The sequence below is a fragment of the Erinaceus europaeus genome, chromosome 23, assembly GCF_950295315.1.
Source record: "Erinaceus europaeus chromosome 23, mEriEur2.1, whole genome shotgun sequence".
In the NCBI taxonomy this organism is placed as follows: Eukaryota; Metazoa; Chordata; class Mammalia; order Eulipotyphla; family Erinaceidae; genus Erinaceus; species Erinaceus europaeus.
In genome coordinates this window covers 10,690,252-10,710,588 of record NC_080184.1, presented here as the reverse complement: position 1 = coordinate 10,710,588, position 20,337 = coordinate 10,690,252, and the positions used below count along the sequence as shown (strand labels likewise).

The window sequence follows — 20,337 nt, the reverse complement described above, 5'->3', positions numbered from 1 at the left end:
TTTCTATCTTTCCTTAGTGGGGCAGGGCTTTTGGGAAGTGAGGTTTCAAGACATATTGGTGAGGTTCTCTGCTCAGTGAAGTCAGGATGGGATATTTCTTCTCTATAGTCCTATCTTCTCTTCCTTTCTAAGTCACACTTTAAACCCCTTGCTACTTCTGAATGTCATTGTGATTCTTTATTTTTTTATTATTTATTTTCCCTTTTGTTGTGCCCTTATTTTATTGTTGTTGTAGTTATTATTGTTGTTGTTGCTGATGTTGTCATTGTTGGATAGGATAGAGAGAAATGGAGAGAGGAGGAGAAGACTGAGAGAGAGAGAGAAAAAGAGAGACACCTGCAGACCTGCTTCACCGCTCATGAAGCGGCCCTCCCTACAGTTTGGGGGCCAGGGCTCAAACCGGGGTCCTTGGCTTTGTGCCATGTGCACTTAACCCGCTGTGCTATAGCAGAACCCTCCACCACCACCACCACCCCTCCCTGTGATTCGTAATTTATCCAGGAGAATGATGTTGGAAGGCTTCTACTATATAGCCATACCTCTGAACCACCGGAAGTGTAGATTCTCTCCTGAGTCATCGGGCCAGATCTCTTCCCCCCCATGTGAGTTTAAGGTTTCCCTGCTGCTATTCTAGCCTCTGAGAAGCAACAACAATGGAGACTCATGGTTGTAAATTGGTGAGTTTTAGGTTATTTTCTCCTCCCTTCAACTGTCTTTTTGTTGGTAAAACTCAGACTGGAAGTCATGTGTCAGCTGTCAGACTCCTGGGCTGGCACTAGCCAGTCTTGCCGATGGCCTTTTAGCCCCAGGAATCTCTCCCTTTCTATTCATGAGCCACAAGTGTTTGCACTCAGCCATGGCTTGATGAGGTTTTGGTCTTACTGAATTCTGAGGTGATCCTCATGACTTTTCCTAGTTGATTGGGGAGATCAAAACACATCATTTTTTTAAATTAGTGATTTAATAATGATTGAAAAGATTGTGGGATAAGAGGGGGGCACAATCCCATACAAATCCCACCATCAGAGTTCCATATCCCATCCCCTCCATTGGAAGCTTCCTTAATCTTTATCCAAGAGTACAGAACAAATATCTTTATGGGGTGCAGAAGGTGGGAGGTCTGGCTCCTGTGACTGCTTCTCTGCTGGACATGGGAATTGACAGGTGGATCCATACCCCATACCTGTTTCTATATTTCCCTAGTGGGCTACAGCTCTGGAGAGGTGACATTACAGGACACATTGGTGAAGTCATCTGCCCAGGAGAGTCAGGATGGCATCATGGTAGCATCTGTAACTTAGTGGCTGAAAAACATTAGTATATAAAGCAGAACAAATTGTTTAATAATCAGGAACCTAGAGGTAAGATTATAGCAGATGAGATGTGGGGTCTTCATGTTGGAAGGAGCAAGGAAGTCTATTTTAGGTATATTTCTAGGGGCCTATAACTTTACTAAATTTTGGCTGAGCCCAACGACTAACATGCAGGTGAACTAAAAGTATTGTCTGGGAAGATGGTGTCAGAGTTGAGGATAAGACAAGAATGGAATAGTTTTCCATTCTCCTGTAAAATGCACAGGTATAGCAATACTTGGGTATTTTTACACCACTCACAAATACTTCTCTCTCTGAGACAAAAGAATATAGATTGACCTAAAGCACTGGTTTGACTGCACCCTCACTCATGAAATGAACAAGGAGACACTAGTACTCAATTTATATAAACAGAAAGGATTCTAAGAGAATAGTAGGAAGAATTGCATGTCAACAATTGGGTAACCTAGATAAACTGAAAAAAAAACTCCTTTAAAAAAAATGAGGGGGTCAAGCGATGACATACCCAGTTAAGCGTACGTAGTGCTATGTGCAAGAAAGACCCGGGGTTCTAGCCCCTCCAACTCCCACCTGCAGTGGGGATGCTTCATAAGCAGTGAAGTAAGTCTGCAGGTGTAAGTCTTTCTCCATCTTTGTCTCCCACCTCAATTTCTCACTGTCCTATCTAATAAAGTGGGGAAAAATGATAAAACAAGAGAAAGGAAAAATAAAGGGCCTCCAGGAGTAGTGGATTTGTAGTGCTGGTACCAAGCCCAAATAATAACCCTGGAGGCAAGAAAAAGAAGAGAGAGGGGGCCAGGCGGTAGCTCAGCAGATTAAGCGCACATGGCACAAAGAACAAGGACCAGATAAGGATCCTGGTTTGAGCTCCTGGCTCCCCACCTGCAGGGAGGTCGCTTCACAAGCAGTGAAGCAGGTCTTCAGGTGTCTATCTTTCTCTCTCCTTCTCTGTCTTCCCCTCCTCTCTCAATTTCTGTCCTATCCAACAACAAATGACATCAATAACAACAACAATAATGATAAACAACAAGGGCAACAAGAGGGGGGAAAAGCCTCTAGGAGAAGTGGATTTGTAGTGCAGGCACCGAGCCCCAGCAATAACCCTGGAGGCAAAAGAGAGAGAGAGAGAAGGAGAGAAAGAAACACAGAGAGAAGGGGAAGGAAGGAAGGAAGGAAGGAAGGAAGGAAGGAAGGAAGGAAGGAAGAAAAGAAGATGGAAAGAAAGATGGAAAGAAAAAAAGAAGGAAAGAAAAAAGAAGGAAAAGAGGGAAGGAAGGAAGGAAGGAAGGAAGGAAGGAAGGAAGGAAGGAAGGAAAGAAGGAAGGAAGGAAGGAAAATACACTGGGTTGTGGTGCACAAGTTGAGCACACACATACTCAAGGACCCAAGTCAAGCCCCTAGTATCCACCTGAAGTTTCAGGCTTCATGAATGGTGAAGCAGGGCTGCAGGTGTCTCTCTCCCACTCTATCTCTTCTCCCCCCCTCAATTTCTCTCTATCCTATCAACAAAGAAAAAAAAATTAAAAACCTTTCAAAAAGTAAAATTATAAAGCCATCTAGAGAACTCTCAGTAGGTTAGAAACGGACCAACCCTATGACCCTGCAATTCCTCTCCTGGGGATATATCCTAAAGAACACAACACAACCACATAAAAAAAGATCTGTGTATAGCTATGTTCATGGCAGCACAATTTGTACTAGTCAAAACCTGGAAGCAACCCAGGTGTCCAACAACAGATGAGTGTCTGAGTACATTGTGGTCTATATACACAATGGAATACTACTCATCTATTCAAAATAGTGATTTCATCTTCTTTACCCCATCTAGGCTGGAACTTGAATGAGTCACATTAAGTGGAATAAGACAGAAACAAAAGGATGAATATGAGATGATCTCACTCATAGGCAGAATTTGAAAAAAACAAGATAAGAAGGGGAAACACTAAGCAGAACTTGGACTAAAGTTGGTGAATTGCATCAAAGTAAAAGCCTCTGTGGTGGGGATGGGGGGGGAGAGAGTTCAGGTCCTGGGACAGGATGGCAGAGGAGGACCTAGCTGGGAGGTTGCATTGTTATGTGGACATGTTAAACATGTACAGACTATTGTATTTTACTGCCAACTGTAAACCATTAACCCCCCAATAAAGAACTAAAAAAGGAGAAGGAGGAGAAGGAGATGATGGTGATAACAATGACGATGACGATGATGATGACAACTGGGGGCAAGTATCAACCTCAAAATAAAAGTGCTCAATAGTCTGCTTTGAGTAGACTTAGACTCAATAAGAGCAGCCAGCAAGTAGAAAGACCTCAAGGACTTCTGGGAGGCATGGTCATGGAATAACTGGGACCAAATCACCTCTCCTCCTAAGACAACATAAATACAAGAGACCCAACTGAAGTCATAATCTACAGCTGAAAGTTCTGTGGCCTCAGGTGGGTGTTTGGGTGCAGTTTGAACAAAAAGGGGTGCAGGCATGGGTTGAAGAACAGCACAGTCAATTTACTGGGACTTTGCACTTGCACGATACTACTGCTACCAGCAGACTGTTTTTGTTTGTTGTTTTTGTTTTCTGTCTCTCTAGATAGTGAGAGACAGAGAGAATGAGTAGAGATACCACAGCACTGCTCCACTGCCCATGCAGGTGCCCCTGCGCATGTTGCTCCAAAGTAGTGGCCAAAGAAAGGGTCAAACCCAGTTCTCAAACATGGTAAAGTGTGCTCTCTATTACATGAGATGAGTCCTGGACCATGTCCCAGGTCCCTCTAACTGTAGCATTAGATATACAATCACAGACTACAAAGTAAGGGCCAGCAAGCTAGCACCCCTGGGAAGGCACCTAGTATACCACACATACAATCCATGTTAGAGACCCCAGCCCCCACGGCACTATGGGAAGCTTAAATGCTCTTTGTCTCTCTCTTTCTAACTGGAAAAAAAAAAGTTGGCCTGGAGGAAAGAAATCCCAGTAATAGTAAAAGGTAAAATCACCCTCAAATGTAATTTTTTCTGTGTTTTTAGATATGATTAGCATTGAGACAAACCCATAGCATGAGAAAGAAAGCACAGCAGAAGCAGACTCCCAAGCATGACAGTAATTGGGAGCATATCTTCTCCTTTGTCCTAATCCCTAGTTATACATCAAAAACCAATCATTATATCTTTTTTCTATCTAACCCTTCAAACCATCTTTGAAAAGAGTACTTCAGGAGAGTATTACCAATAGAACATAGGTAAAATATTTAAATGAACCTGCCACCTATATACCTAAAATAATAGATTTGAATGATATGAAGCATCTAAACAAATATTCAAGCAACTAGTTTAAAGCAGAAACATTCATGTATTCAAATTATTTAGAATTCTCTTCATCAAGGAATAGATTCCCATAAAGTCTTTGTTCCAAAGGCAGGCTCTGTCGCTAAAACATCATCACAAAATTAAATAAATAAAAAAAAAAAGAACAGCACAGTCAAATCAGAGCTCTGGTGGTGCAAGCATTGAGCTGTGCCTTTTTAGTGATTTCACTTTAAGCACAGCAAGTAAGCAACATTGTTCCTAGTCCTAGAAGAAAAGAGACAGGGGCTTAAGACCTCTCAGACTTCGATTCAGGGGTGGGGGGGCTTTCACCTTCTGAATTTAAGGCAAGGACACAACATAAAACATTTGTGACCACAAGACAGCCCAAAGCAACCACCCTCCCCCACCCATCCCACCTGCCATAGATCTTACAAAAAAAGAAGAACCTAGAGATCACAATAGCTGCTGGCCATCAATAACCAGCACAAAAAAAAAAAAAAAAACAATGTTCAAGCAGAGAAACAGAACTGAATAGCCAACTATGCTGTATCAGCCAGATAAACATGAAACAAAGGAAATCCAAGGAATTACAGATTTAGAGAGACTCTCAGAGACAGACTACACAGAGCTCATTATGAGGACTCTCCAAGAGATTAAGCAAGAATTAAAAGAGCATGTTACTATGGAATTAAAACACATGAGAGAGAAACTTATAACAGAGATCACTAAGAATCATCAAATCTTGAAAGAAGAACTTCAGTCAGAACTCCAGGGAGTAAAAGACACCCTAACTGTAATCCATGCCCAGGTAAAAGGATTAGGAAGTAGAGCCACACATTCAGAAGAAATGATCTCCAGTCTAGAAGATAGGGATAGCCCACTCTTTCAATTCAAAGATGAGGAAGAGGAATGGTTTAGAAAGACTGAAGCAGGGATGTGGGTGGTAGTACAGTGGGTTAAGCGCAGGTGGCTCAAAGTACAAGGACCAGCATACAAATCCCAGTTCAAGCCCCAGGCTCCCCACCTGCAGGGAAGTCACTTCACAAGTGGTAAAGCAGGTCTGCAGGTGTCTATCTTTCTCTCCCCCTTTCTGTCTTCCTCTCCTCTCTCCATTTCTCTCTGTCCTATCCAACAACAATAAAGCAACAAGGGAAACAAAAGGGAATAAATAAATAAATATTTTAAGTTAAAAAAAGAAAATTTTAAAAAAAGAAAGACTGAAGCAACTCTCTGTGAAATTGCAGACTCCATAAAAAGATCAAAGATTAGAGTGATAAAGTATATCTGAAGATGAGGACAAGGCCAAAGATGAAGAATCCATTTTCAGAGCGATTTTAGCTGAGAACTTCCCTCACTTTGGAAACCATCATAAAATTCTCATTCAAGAGGCAGAACAATCACCCATACTTATAAAAACAAAAAAGATCAATGCCAAGGCACACTATTGTAAATCTATCAAAAGTCAATGAAAAGGGAAAAAAATTGCTGGCTGCTAGGGAAAGAAGTTAAATACAAAGGCAGAGCTATAAGTCTTTCATCAGATTTCTCTTTACAAACTCTAGGTAAGGAGAGAGTGGAATGACATATTCAAAGTTATAAAGGAGAGGAAATTCCAGCCATGAATATTGTATCCTGCAAAATTATCCTTCAAATATGAGAGGGAAATAAAGGGTTTCTCAAATATTCAAGAACTAAAGGGATTTGCCATAATCAACCCCACCTTACAAGAACTACTGAACTGAGTCCCACAAGAAAGGAGGAAGCAAAGGAATACACATTCCAAATGCCAAGTTGCAGATGCTACCATAATGTTAACTTGACTCACCCAGACTGAGAGCCTCACCAATGTACCCTGGAACCCCACCTCTCCAGAGCTCTGCCCCAGTAGGGAAAGATAGGGACAGGCTGGGAGTATGGATCAGCCTGTCAATGCCCATGTCCATCGGAGAAGCAATTACAGAAACCAGACCTCCCACTTTCTGCACCCCATAATGATCCTGGGTCCATGCTCTCAGAGAGATAAAGAAAAGGAAAGCTTCCAATGGAGGGGATGGGATATGAAACTCTGGTGGTGGGAAATGTGTGGAATTTCATCCCCCTTATTCTATGGTTTTATCAATATTTTCTATTTTTTTATTTTACAAATAAGTTAAATTCAAAAAAAAAGAAAGGAATAGAGGCAGGACCATAGGAAAAAATGCCAAATATATATAACAAGAGATAGATAGCTATAAAAATAATATCTATAACCTTGGGAGAACTGCTGTAGTTTCCAACAGAAGGATGGTGACACAAAATTTTGGTGATGGGACTGGTGTGCAGTTATACTAGTGTTATCTCATAATTTTGTAAATCAATAACAAATCACTAGTAAATTTTTTCAGAAAAGGAAATATCTGAAGAAGACACCATAAAGAACCTAATCAAATATTTACTACTTAGGCCTAGACATCTATCCCCTACCTCATACCCCTTACTTTACTTCCCTCTATCACTTTAAGTCTACCCTTGTCAGAAAAAGAAAGAATGAAAAAACCAGATAAGGGAAAGAGACTGGCTCACATTAATGAGGGTCTTTTTGGTCAATACCAGACCACCTCATCATCTGGAATTCAAGTCAGGGAATCCTTGGATTCCCATAAAAATATAATGGACTTAGACCTCTAACAGATCAATCTCTCTCTCTACCATCACTGGTCACTTTCATCAGGAACAATACCATAAACCCTCTTGTGGGTCTCTCCAGGACCTTGCCCTCAATGTAGAACAACAATGGTAGGGACTGTCCCACTCTCTGAAGAAAGGCTGGGTCAGCATACTCTGCCATTTGAGGAAGATGGGTCCTGAAATGAGTGCAGCCTAGAATGTTCCCAGTTGTGACCATGAACTGTGAGCCTAGACTGACAGGGATTCAGAGGTCAAACAGATCCTGTGTTCATTAGGAATAGATATGGGCTCTGGGCCAGATTGATGAGGAAAATAGGTAATGGTATTGATATACTTTCCTCATATTAGGGAGCTAATGTCTGCCTAAATGCAATTTTCTAGCCCTCTTCTCAAATCTGACACCGTCTTCCCAGATAATATTTTTAGCCCATATGCATGTTAGCTGTGGGACTCAGGCAAAAATTACTAAAGTCATGGACCCTTTGGAATATACCTAACACAATTTTTCCAGTTTCTTTTCACACAAAAACTCCTAGTTTAATTTGCACTATTTCCTACCTTGTATTGAACGATTTGCATTTTATCTTACCACCTTTCAGCCACCAAGTTGCAGACACTATCATGACAACAACCTGACTTCCCTGAGTAGATGACCTCACCAATGTGTCCTGGAACTCCACCTACCCCAGTAGGGAAAGACAGAAACAGGCTGGGAGCATGGATCGACCTGCCAACGTCCATGTCCAGCAGAGAAGCAATTACAGAAGCCAGACTTCCCACCTTCTGCACCTCATAGAGATCATTGGTCCACACTCCCAGAGGGATAAAGAATAAGGAAGCTTCCAATGGAGGGAATGGAACATGGAACTCTGGTGGTGAGAACTGTATAGAAGTGTCCCCTTGTTATCTTACAATCTTATCATTATTAAATCACTAATAAAAATAATTTTTAAAAAGTAAAGAGGTTAGGAAAGTTTGTTTCCAATGGAGAGGGCTGAAAAGCAAATATAATAACTTAAAACTTGTCCAAATTGCTTCCTGAGGGCTCAAGAGTCCACACAGGTACCTCACTTTTATGTCCCAGACCTCTTAGAAAATTCAAGCAGATAGGGAATAGATATACAATTGAATAAATTTGTCTAACAAGGGCCTTGGGAATTGACTACTTATGGGTCCTGAGATTGTAAATATTCCCTCTGTTCCTTCAAATTACCCTCCAGCCCAGCTTTTCCTCTTTGGGGCAAGAGGATGTCTCCTTGTGCCTCCATGAAACATCCTTGTCTCCAAGATCTAACTTCATCTTGTTTTTTTTTCCCCTGGAAGTAGAACCAGCACCTACCAGCAGTTCCAGGTAGGGAACTGATCTATGCAGAGTTGACTCACGCACCAGTGATGATACAGGAGAGCTTGTCAGCTCAGTAAATAAAAAACAGAGGTAATAGGGGAGCTTTGAGTGATGGGGGTAGGTAGAGAGAGAGGGAGAGATAGCAGGGAGAGAGAAGGAAAGAGAGAGGGGAGATATAGTGGGGCAAGGGGAGAGATAAAAAGGAGGGGAGAGTGGGGGAGAGAGACATAGGGAGAGGGAGGGGAAGTAAAGAGAGAGGGAGGGGGAGAGGGAGAAAGAATGAGGGAGGAGAAGAGAGAAGGAAAAGGAGAGGAAGAGAGAGTGGGAGAGAGAGAAGAGAGGGAGAAAGAGAGCATAGGAAGAAAGAGAGCAGAGGGAGTGAGGGAGAAGAAGATGGAGGGGGAGAGAGAGGAAGCATGAGGGGGAGAGGGAGAGAGTGAGGGAGAAGAAGAGGGGGAGAGAGGGAGAGAGGGAGGGAGAAGAGAGAAGGGGAGGGAGAAGAAGAGGGGGAGAGAGGGAGAGAAGGAGGTAGGGAGAGGAAGAGAGATGAATAGAGAAGGAAAGAGAGAGGGAGAGAGGGTAGAAGTAGGAGGTTGAGAGGAATAGAAATGGGAAGAGGTAGGTAGGGAGAGGGAGAGCAAGAAAGAGAGGGAGGAGGAGGGGGAAGAAGAAGAGGAGAAGGAGAGACAGAGAGGGGGAGAGGAAGAGAGAGAAGACTAAGGACAGTGAGGAGAAGAGAGGATATGCAGGCGGGGGGAAAAGGAAGTCTCTGTGTTCTCAGAGACTCTGAGTTAGTCCAGCTGACTCAACCCAGACTCAGTTCTCAAGATTGACCTGAGCCACCTCTCACTCAGGCAACTCAACCTAAACTCAGTCCAGCTGTGTACAGTTGTTACCTTTCCAAAGCTTAGGATTTACAGCAGCAGCAGCAGCAGCAGCGGCAGTAGTAGTAGATAGGACAAAGTGAAATTGAGAGATGAAGGGGCGATAGAGAGGGAGAGAGACAGAGAGACACGCGCAGCCCTGTTTCACTGCTTGTGAAACTTACCCCTTGCAGCTGGGGACCAGAGGCTGATCTCAAGTCCTTTTGCACTTTAATGTGTATACTTAACCAGGTGCCCCACCACCTGGTTCTCAGCACTTTGTCTGTGAACATGTTAATGCTGTCCCAAGAAGATAAAGAGAACCCACTACTTATTATCATCATATTCATCTTTTAATTGGTTTTATAATGATCAGCAAGACCATAGGATTTGAGGAATAAAATTCCATACAGTTCCCACCACCAGAGTTCTGTATCCCATCCCCTCCATTGGAAGCTTTCCTGTTCTTTTTTATTTTTATTTTTATTTATAAAAGGGAAACACTGACAAAAACCATAGGATAAGAGAGGTACAACTCCATACAATTCCCACCTCCAGAATTCTGCATTTCATCCCCTCCCCTGATAGCTTTCCTATTCTTTATGCCTCTGGGAGTATGGACCCAGGGTCATTATGGGATGCAGAAGGTGGAAGGTCTGGCTTCTGTAATTGCTTCCCCAATGAAAATGGGCATTGGCAGGTTGATTCATACTCCCAGCCTGTCTCTCTCTTTCCACCACGGAGCAGAGGTCTGGGGAGCAGGGCTCCAGGACACTGGTGGGGTCGTCTGCGCAGGGAAGTCAGGTTGGCATCATGGTAGCATCTGAAACCTGGTGGCTGAAAAAAGAGTTAACATATAAAGCCAAATAAATTGTTGACTAATCATGAACCTAAAAGCTGGAATAGTTCAGATGAAGAGTTTGGAGGTCTCCATTTTGTAGATAGTTAGTAGTCCTATTTTAGTTATATTCCAAAGAGTCCATGACTATACTAGTTGTTTTTTTTTTTTTTTCCTGAGCCTGACATCTGACATGCAGGTAGATCCAAGTTATTGTCTGGGGAGATGGTATCATGACTGAAAAAAGGGATAGAAAGCTGGATCAGAAAATAGAATAGCTCCCAAATATGGAAAAGTTGTATACATATTGTTGCCTGTAGCTTCCCTGTTCTTTATCCCTCTGGGAGTATGGACCCAGGATTATTATGGGGTGCAGAAGGTGGGAGGTCTGTCTTCTGTAATTGCTTCTCCGCTGATGATGGGCATTGGCAGATGGATCCATACTCCCGGCCTGTCTCTCTTTTTCCCTAGTGGGGCAGGGCTCTGGGGAAGTGGGGTTCCAGGACACATTGGTGAGGTCATCTTTCCAGTGAAGTCAGGTTAGCATCACGGTAGCATCTGCAACTTGGTGCCTGAAAAGCATTAAGATATAAAGCAGAACAAATTGTTTAATAATAAGGAACCTACGGGTAAGAATATAGTAAATGATATTGGGGGTCTCCATTTTGGAAAAGGCCAGTAGGTCTATTAATTTGGTATATTCTAAGAACCTATGACTTTACTAATTTTTTCCTGAGCCTGACAGCTAACATGCAGGTGGGCTAAAGGCATTATCTGGGGAGATGGTGTCAGAGTTGGAAATAGGACTAAAAATCTGGATCAGCGAAGACAGTAGCTCCCAAATATGGGAAAATTATATAAATGTTGTTAACTATAAATCCCATTAATCTAATCTAGGGCCCATATTCAACACAGGAGCCTGCGGAACCTCTACATCCCTATAGGTCTGAGCTCATGTTCTCTGGTCATAGCTAGGAACATTCTAGGCTGCACTCATTCCAGGAGTAGAGGGGTAGAGAATGTTGACCCAACCTCCCTTTGGAGAGTGGGGCCAACCCTACCATTGTTGATCCACATTGAGAGCAAGGTCCTGTAGAGGCCCACAAGAGGGTCCACTATGTTATTCCTGATGGAAATGACCAGTGAAAGTGTGTTATATGCCTCTGTTGACTTGCCCTTTTGACAAAGAAAGTGAAAGTTTGACAAGTAGATAACTGGGTCAAGTTGGCGGAGTGTCATTCAAACACCTAGATACCTCTCATGGTTTTATTTACGTGTCAATCACTGTTCTCTAAAAAAGTTAACCTACAACCAATAAAGTATAGTAAATAAACAAATTCCCTAACTAGTAATTGATCCAACCATATGGAGAGTGGTCTGGAGAACTCTTGGAAGGCTAGAAATGGACCTACCCTATGACCCTGCAATTCCTCTCCTGGGGATATATCCTAAAGAACCAAACACAACCATCCCAAAAGATCTGTGTACACATATGTTAACAACAGCACAATTTGTAACAGCCAAAACCTGGAAGCAACCCAGGTGTCCAACAACAAATGAGTGGCTGAGCAAGTTATGGACTATATACACAGTGGAATACTACTCAGCTATTAAAAATGTTGAATTCACCTTCTTCACCTAATCTTGGATGGAGCTCGAAGGAATTATGGGATGTGAGATTAGCCAGAAAGAGAAGGGTGAATATTGGATGACCTCACTCATAGATAGAAATTGAGAAAAAAAGATAGAAGGGGAAATACAAAGCAAAACTTGGACTGGACTTGGTATATTACACCAAAGTTAAATCTCTAGGTGAGGGGAACAGGTTCAGGTCCTGTTGCAAGATGGCAGGAAAAAGCATTAACATCTCTGCCATGATCCAGCTTTCTAGTTCTATTTCCAACTCTGACATCTCCCCAGACAATAACTTTAGCCCACCTGCATGTTGCAAGATGGCAGAGGAGGACCTAGGCTAGGGGTTAGAATGTCTTGCAGAAAACTGGAAAATTTTATAGACATACCCACAGCAATATTGACTGTTAGCCGTTAATTCCTCTGTCTATTCTTAGTCAGCACAGGAGTCTGTGTTTCCTCTGCATCCCTGTCAGTCTGAGTTCACAGTCCATGGTCATAGCTAGGAGCATTCTAAGCTGCTCTCACTTCAGTGCTTATCTTCCTTGAGTGGCAGCATATGTTGACCCAGCCTCCCTCTGGAGAATGGGGAAGTTTCTACCATTGTTGTTCTATGTTGAGGGCAAGGTCCTGCAGAGACCCACACGAGGGTTTATGATGTTGTTCCTGATGGAGATGACCAGTGATGGTGGAGTGAGGGATCTGTTCGAGGTCTAGGCCCATCATATCTGTGTGGGAATCCCAAGATTCCCTGTCTAGAGTCCCAGATGGTTGGGTGGCCTGGTAGTGTCCAAAAGGGTCATCATTAAAGTGTGCCAGTCTCTTGCCCTTATCCAGCTTTTGTAGTCCTTACTTTATCTGACAAGGTTAGACTTAGAATGATTGTGGGAAATGAAGTAGGAAGAAGATGAGGAGGGTATGTGTATTTTAAATGTATTATTGGATAGATAGACACAGAGAGAAATTGAGGCCATGGTAACTTCAACCATATGCACCACCCCCCAGCCCCTCCCCCCCAACACAACTTTTTAAATGTTTTCATTAAGTATTTAAGAGCGACTTACAAGATTATAAAATAAGGGTACAGCTCCATGCCACACACCCACACCAAAGCTCTGTGCCCTGCCTCCCTGTGCTCCAGTACAGTGTGCAAGGACCCGGGTTCAAGCCCCTGGTCCCCACCTGCAGGGGGAAAACTTCAGGAGTGGTGAAGCAGAACTGCAGGTGTCTCTCTGTCTCTCTCCCTCTTTACCTCCCCCTCTCAATTTCTCTGTCTCTATTCAATAATAAATAATTTTTAAAAAAATTTAAAACATTATAAGATTTCTCAGGCTGTGGAAAAGGGTAATGGATTCACCTGCCAATGCCCATGCTCAGTAGAGAAGCAATTACAGAAGCCAGAACTCCCTCCTTCCGTACCCCATAAAGAATTTTTGTCCATACTCCCAGAGGGATAAAAAATAGGGAAGCTTCCAATAGGGGGGATGGGATATGGGACTCTGGTGGTGGGAATTATATGGAATTGTACCCCTCTTGTCCCACAACCATGTTAATCATTATTAAATCATTAATAATAAAATTTTAAGTTATAAGTTTTCAGGGATATAACTTCACACCCACACAGGGATTATGTAAATTATTATCACACCCTCCACCAAAGTTCTTTTTTTAAAGATCTTATTTATTTATTAATGGGAAAGATAGGAGGAGAGAGAAACAATCAGACATCACTCTGGCACATGTGCTGCCAGGGATCGAACTTAGGACCTCATGCTTGAGAATCCAAAGCTTTATCACTGCGCCACCTCCCGGACCACCAAAGTTCTTTTTTTTTTTTTTTCTTTATTGGGGGATTAATGTTCCTCCACCAAAGTTCTATGTCCCTCTCACACCCTGATAACCATCAAAATTTTCAAAAAGTTGGGAGTCGGGCTGTAGTTCTGAGGGTTAAGCACAGGTGGCACAAAGTGCAAGAACTGGCATAAGGATCCCGGTTCCAGCCCCCGGATCCCCACCTGTAGGGGAGTCGCTTCACAAACAGTGAAGCAGGTCTGCAGGTGTCTATCTTTCTCTCCCCCTCTCTGTCTTCCCCTCCTCTCTCCATTTCTCTCTGTCCTATCCAACAAAGATGACATCAATACCTACAACAAGGGCAACAAAGGGGAATAAATAAGTAAATATTCTTTAATTTTTTCAAAAAGTCTAAGAGACAATTTGGTCGCTTTTTTTTTCTTGTCTCTACTAGTTCTATTATTTAATTAATTATTTATTAGAGACAGAGAAATTGAGAAGGGAGGGAGGAAAGAGGAAAAGCAACAGAGAGACATCTGCAGCTCTACTTCAAAACTCATGAAGCCTTTCCCTTGTAGGTGGGAGCAGGAGCTGAAACTTGGGTCTTTGTGCACTCTAGGGTATGCATAACCTGGCCCCTGTATTAATCCTCTAAACCTAATCTTGTCTCATCCTCCCTTGAGATCCTGAAGTTATATCTATGTTCCTCCCATTATCTTTCCCCCTCCTTGATTTAAATGCAATTTCTAATCATCTTTTACTATTATTACATAGAGACAGAGAGAAATTGAGAGGGGACGGGGAGATAGAGAGGGAGAGAAACAGAGAGGCATCTGCAGCCCCGCTTCACCACTTGTGAAGCTTTCTCCCTGCTGGTGGGGACCAGAGGCTTGAACCTGAGTCCTTGCGCACACCACCACCTGGCCCCAAATGCATTTTTTAAATTTATTTACAAAATAAAAAAGAGAAAATATCAACAAAACCATAGGATAAGAGGAGTACAATTCCACACATTTCCCACCACCAGGGTTCCATATGCTGTCCTCCACTGGAAACTTTCATATTCTTTATCCCTCTGTGAGCATGGACCCAGGATCAATATGGGGTGCAGATCAATATGGGGTGCAATATGGGGTGGGAGGTCTGGCTTCTGTAGTTGCTTCTCCACTGGACATGGGAGTTGGCAAGTGGATCCATACTCCAAGCCTGTTTCTGTCTTTCCCTAGTGGGGCAGGGCTCTGGAGAGATGGGATTTCATGACACATTGGTGAGATCGTCTGCCCAGGGAATTCAGGTTGGCATCATGGTAGCATCTGTAACTTGGTGTCTAAAAAAAAGCATTGAGATATAAAGCAAAACAAATTGTCTAGTAATCTGAACCTAAAGGCACAAATATAACAGTTGAGATTTGAGGTCTCCATTTTGGAAAAATTACGAGGTCTAGTTTAAGTATATTCCAAGGGGCTCATGACTCCACAAATTTTTTCCTTAGTCTGACAGCTAACATGCTGGTGGATAAAAGGCATTGTCTTGGGTTATGGTGTTAGGGCTGGAGAAGAATGTTCCTAGTCATTGCTAGAGGATACAAGCTCAGACCTACAGGGCTGCAGAGGTTACACAGTCACCTGCACTGAATATAGGTACCAGATCAAATCAACGGGGTTTACGGTTACTGGTATTTGTATACGTTTCCCAGATTTCGGAGCTACTCTCTTCCTTGATTCAGCTTTCTAGTCCTATTTTCCAACCCAAAATGCAAATTGTAATGAATCTATTTATTTTTCTATTTTCTTAGGGACATAGTGACTTATAAGACAGTTGTCACCAACATATATTTTCCTTCACAGTTGAGCACTGAAATTCCCAGTGTCTTTCACACCCACCCCAACAAAGACCTTGGCTTTATGATAAATGATCAAACCTAGTCCAAATTCATCCTGTGTCTCCCCCTTTTTCTTTCCTTGTTTCTTTGTTTGTAATTAATCATTTAGGGTTTTATTGGTGATTTAACAATGCCTTACAAGATCATAAGATTACAGTGGACCACATCACACCTACCATAGTTCTATGCCCTCCTCCTACACTTGGGATTTCCCCTCCTTAGCCCCACAGGATAAATACCATAATTTTCTTTTTTAAAAAAAGACATGAGTGTTTTTTTTTTTTTTTAAAAACTTCATTTATGTTCTTCAATAGAGAGACACAGACACCTACAAACTTGCTTCAACACTTGTGAGTCTTTCTCCCTTCAGGTGGGGACCAGGGCCTTGAACCTGGGTTCTTGTGCACTATAACATGTGCACTAAACCAGGTGTGCCACCACCCAGCCCCAAGTTGCCTCTTTTTTTAAAGCCTTTTTTCTCCTTCTACTTGGAGGTTCCTCCCCCCCCCACCCCACCCCAATCCTGACATCTGATATGCAGGTAGACTCAAGTTGTTGTCTGGGGAGATGTTAGAAACCCCGTCAATTTGCTCTGGGGCCCATATCCAGGTCTTATTTTATATGGAATCTTAGTGAATATATCAATTTATCTGGATGATATCCACACATTAATAATTATTTTTAAAAGTATTTCAAATATTCCAGGGGAACCGTGACTTTGTTAGTTTTTGCATGAGTCTGACATCAAATATGCACTTGGACCCCAGCTATTGTCTAAGGAGATGATGTCATAGTTGGAAAAAAGAACTAGAAAACTGCATCAGGGAAGAGGATAGCTCCCAAATATGGGGAAAATATATAAATATTGTTAACTGTAAACTCCATTGATTTGATCTGGGGTCCATCTTCAGTGCAGGAGCCTATGTAACCTCTGCATCCCTGTAAGCCTGAGCTTGAATTCTGTGGTCACAGCTGGGAACATTCCAGGCTGCACTAATTTCAGGACCCATCTTCCTTGAGTGGTAGAGTATGTTGTCCAACCTCCCTTTGGAGAATGGGACATCCACTACCCTTGTTGATCCACATTGAGGAAAAGGTCCTAGAGGGGCCCAGAGGGGTCCAGTATGTTGTTTCTGATGGAGATGACCAGTGACGGTAGCAAGAGGAATCTGTTAGAGGTCTAGGCCCTTCATGTCTGTGTGGGAATCCCAAGACTCCCTGACTAGTCACCAGTCACTACCAAGTGACTAAAGAGTCATCATTAAAGTATGCTGCCCCTGTGGCTACAGACAGACTATGACCCACATAGTCAACGACTGCCACCTCTCCAGATTCAAAGGAGGTCTCGAAACTTTACATCAGGCTCAACCTGACGCTGTTGACTGGCTACGGAAGAAGGGCAAACGCTAGAAGAAGAATTAAAGTATGCCAATCTCTTGCCCTTATTCAACATTTGTAGTCCTTAATTTGTCTGACAAGGCTAGCTTTGGAGTGATTGAGGGCAGTGTAATAGGAGGTATGTGAGGAGGTCTAAGTAGGTCTAAATAGAGACTATTTGGTTAGGGACTTTATGGTATCTTTCTAGGTCTTTCTACTTGCTTGCTGCATTTACTGCCTCACTGCAAACTATTGTGCACTTCTGCTTTAAGGTATATACTCTGGTGAGACCTTTTCTAGCTCAAAGGACTCCTTGATTCCTCCAATATTTTTCTAGGGGAAATTTCATCAGCACATCCTCAGATCAAACCTTCTTCTATGAGATCCTTGTAAATGTTTTATATGTAGTTTAAGTGACAGTGTATATATCAATGGTGTTACTACTCCCACCAATGAGAAAAGTTCTTATAATCTCATTTAATGTTCCAGAATCTTCAGGGTTACTTTCACCTAACTGCTGTCTCTTTTTTTTTTCTTTTTATTCATCCAACTATTTAATTAGTGATTTAATTTTTTCATTTCTTTATTTGGGAATTAATGTTTTACATTCAGCAGTAAATACAATTGTTTGAACATGCATAATATTTCTCAGTTTTCCATATAACAATGCAACCCCCACTAGGTCCTCTGTCATCCTTCTTGGACCAGTATTCTCGCCCACCCACCCACCCACTCCAGAGTCTTTTACTTTGGTGCAATACACCAATTCCAGTTCAGGTTATACTTTTGTGTTCTCTTCTGATCTTGTTTTTCACCTTCTGCCAGAGTGAGATCATCCCATAATTAGTGATTTAATAATGATAAACAAGATTGTAAGATAACAGGAGTATAATTCCTACCACCATAGTTCAATATCTCCTCCCCTCTTTATCCCTTTGGGAGTATGGACCAAAGATCTTTATGGGGTGCAGAAGATTAAAGGTCTGATGTCTGTAATTGCTTCTCTTCTGGACCTGGACATTGGCAGGTTAATTCATACACCCAGCCTGTTTCTATCTTTCCCTGGTGGGGTAGGGCTCTGGAGATGTGGGCTTCCAAGATTCATTAGTGAGGTCATCTGCCCAGAGAAGTCAGGATGGCATCATGGTAACGTCTGAAACTTGCTGGCCCTCAGTTTTTCTCTGTGCTTTTCAACACCCTTTTGCCAATATATCGATGAGTTATAAGATTCCAAAGCAGTTCCTCTTTGTCCCTTCCTCTATAGTTTCTCTCCTACTGATCTGGAAATCCTGGTCCCACTTGGAATTGCCAGGATTTGAAGCTTGTTTTGTGTGTGTGAAGAGTCTGCCAAGTTTTGTCCTCAAGGCTCCATCTTCCCTCCTACTCCCCTCATTACTGTCTTTTCATATATCAAGAGAAATTTTACATATGGAATCAAGGAACCAAACAAGTGCCTTAGAATTTATCCTGTTGGGACTTGCAGAAAATCCAAACCATGAGACCCTCCTCTTCATCCTGTTTCTCCTCATGTATGTGGTCACTGTAGTGGGCAACTTACTCATCATCCTGGCCATCAGCTCTGACCCTCACCTCCACACCCCCATGTACTTCTTCCTCGCCAACCTCTCCTGGGTGGACTTCTGCCTGGCCACCAATACCGTCCCCCAGATGCTGGTCAACATCCAAAGCAAGAGCAAGTCCATCTCCTACCCTCGCTGCCTGACCCAGATGTATTTCTTCCATTTCATTGGCATCATGGACAGCATCTTGATCGCCGCCATGGCTTATGACAGGTTCGTGGCCATCTGTCACCCCCTGCACTACACCACTATCATGAGCCCACGGCTCTGTGGGCTGCTGGTCGGGGGGCCCTGGCTGTTCTCCTTTGTTATCTCCCTCACCCACATCCTCCTCATGGCCCGGCTGGTGTTCTGTGGCCACAATGAGCTTCCTCACTACTTCTGTGACCTCACGCCCCTTCTCAGGCTGTCCTGCACGGACACCACCATCAACCAGATCTTTGTGCTCATTGTGGCTGGCATGGTGATCGCCACCCCCTTCTTCTGCATCCTAGCTTCCTATGCCCGAATCATCGTGGCCATCTGGAAGGTGCCCTCAGTGGGGGGCAGGAAGAAAGCCTTCTCTACCTGCAGCTCCCACCTGTCTGTGGTGGCCCTGTTCTATGGGACCACCATCGGGGTCTACCTTTGTCCCTCCTCAGTGCGCACGGCCGTGAAGGAGAAAGCCTCAGCCGTCATGTACACCGCGGTCACCCCCATGCTGAACCCCTTCATCTACAGCCTGAGGAACAGGGACCTGAAAGGAGCCTTGAGGAAACTCATCAACAGAAAAATCACCGCCTCTTCCTGACACCTCATGGAGCCAGGAGTTCTAGGACATGAGGTATGAGCATTGAGTTGGGGAAAAAAATCCAGAATGTCAAGTTCTGGTGAAGGAACCATTTGGAATTTTGAATTGTCAAAAAATGAAGCATCAAAATAAGCCTGGAACTTTGATATTATTGGAGGAAACCACAAGGATTCTTTTGGGAGAGAGTCCCCTGATAACTTCTAGAGAGATCAGTCTAGGGCCACCAGATTAGCTTGAATCTGGTCCAGAATCCATTAGGCATTCACCAATAATGGGTTGACTAACTATTCAGGGCTTGGTGTTGAATGCTGGCCATAGAGTGTCCTGAAGAAGCCATATCTCAACTGTTAGAAATTGAGTTGGATGGGGGTTTGGGTGGTAGTGCACATGGTTAAGCACATATAGTATGAACCACAAGGACCTGCACAGGGATCTGAGTTTGAACCCCAGCTCCCCACAAGGAAGGAAGGACACTTCACAAGCAACAAAGCAGATCTGCAGGTGTCTCTCTTTCTCTCTATCTCCCCCTCCTCTCTCAATTTCTCTCTGTCTCTGTCCAATAAAATGGGGGAAATGGCCACCAGGAGCAGTGGATTTGTAGTGTTGGCATTGAGTCCCAGTGGTAACCCTGGAGGGAAAAAGAAAGTTGGATGTGGGAGACAGTGGACATGAATTATAAATGATGACATATGAACATGATTGAATGGATGTGGTTTTGTAGAATCCCTGGACAGAGGATTCTATGGGAATAAGGAAAGTTTTTCTAGAAGAGATAACTCTAAGTGCATGATATTTTTTTCATCCAAAAGAAGGGAGAATCTCTAATACCAAGAACAGTATGTGAAAAAGAAAGAAAGGGAAGGAGGAAGAAAGGGAAGGAGGAAGAAAGGAAGGAAGGAAGGAAGGAAGGAATGAAGGAAGGAAGGAAAGAAGGAAG

General features: G+C 43.0%; 2 protein-coding genes across 2 annotated transcripts in view; one reads left to right on the top strand and one right to left on the bottom strand.

Annotated features, from left to right (window-relative positions):
• The window catches only part of ZNF317 (zinc finger protein 317), a 371,627-nt gene that overhangs the window by 68,649 nt on the left and 282,641 nt on the right, over positions 1-20,337 (bottom strand). The window lies entirely within an intron of this gene.
• LOC103116087 (olfactory receptor 1M1) lies at positions 18,459-19,446 on the top strand. The gene has a single exon (XM_007525950.2). The coding sequence runs from the start codon at positions 18,459-18,461 to the stop codon at positions 19,398-19,400; it is 942 nt and encodes a 313-aa protein (XP_007526012.2). The 3' UTR covers positions 19,401-19,446.

Excerpts from the sequence above, each read along its gene's own strand:
- LOC103116087 (XM_007525950.2), top strand. The coding sequence starts at position 18,459 with ATGGAATCAAGGAACCAAACAAGTGCCTTAGAATTTATCCTGTTGGGA.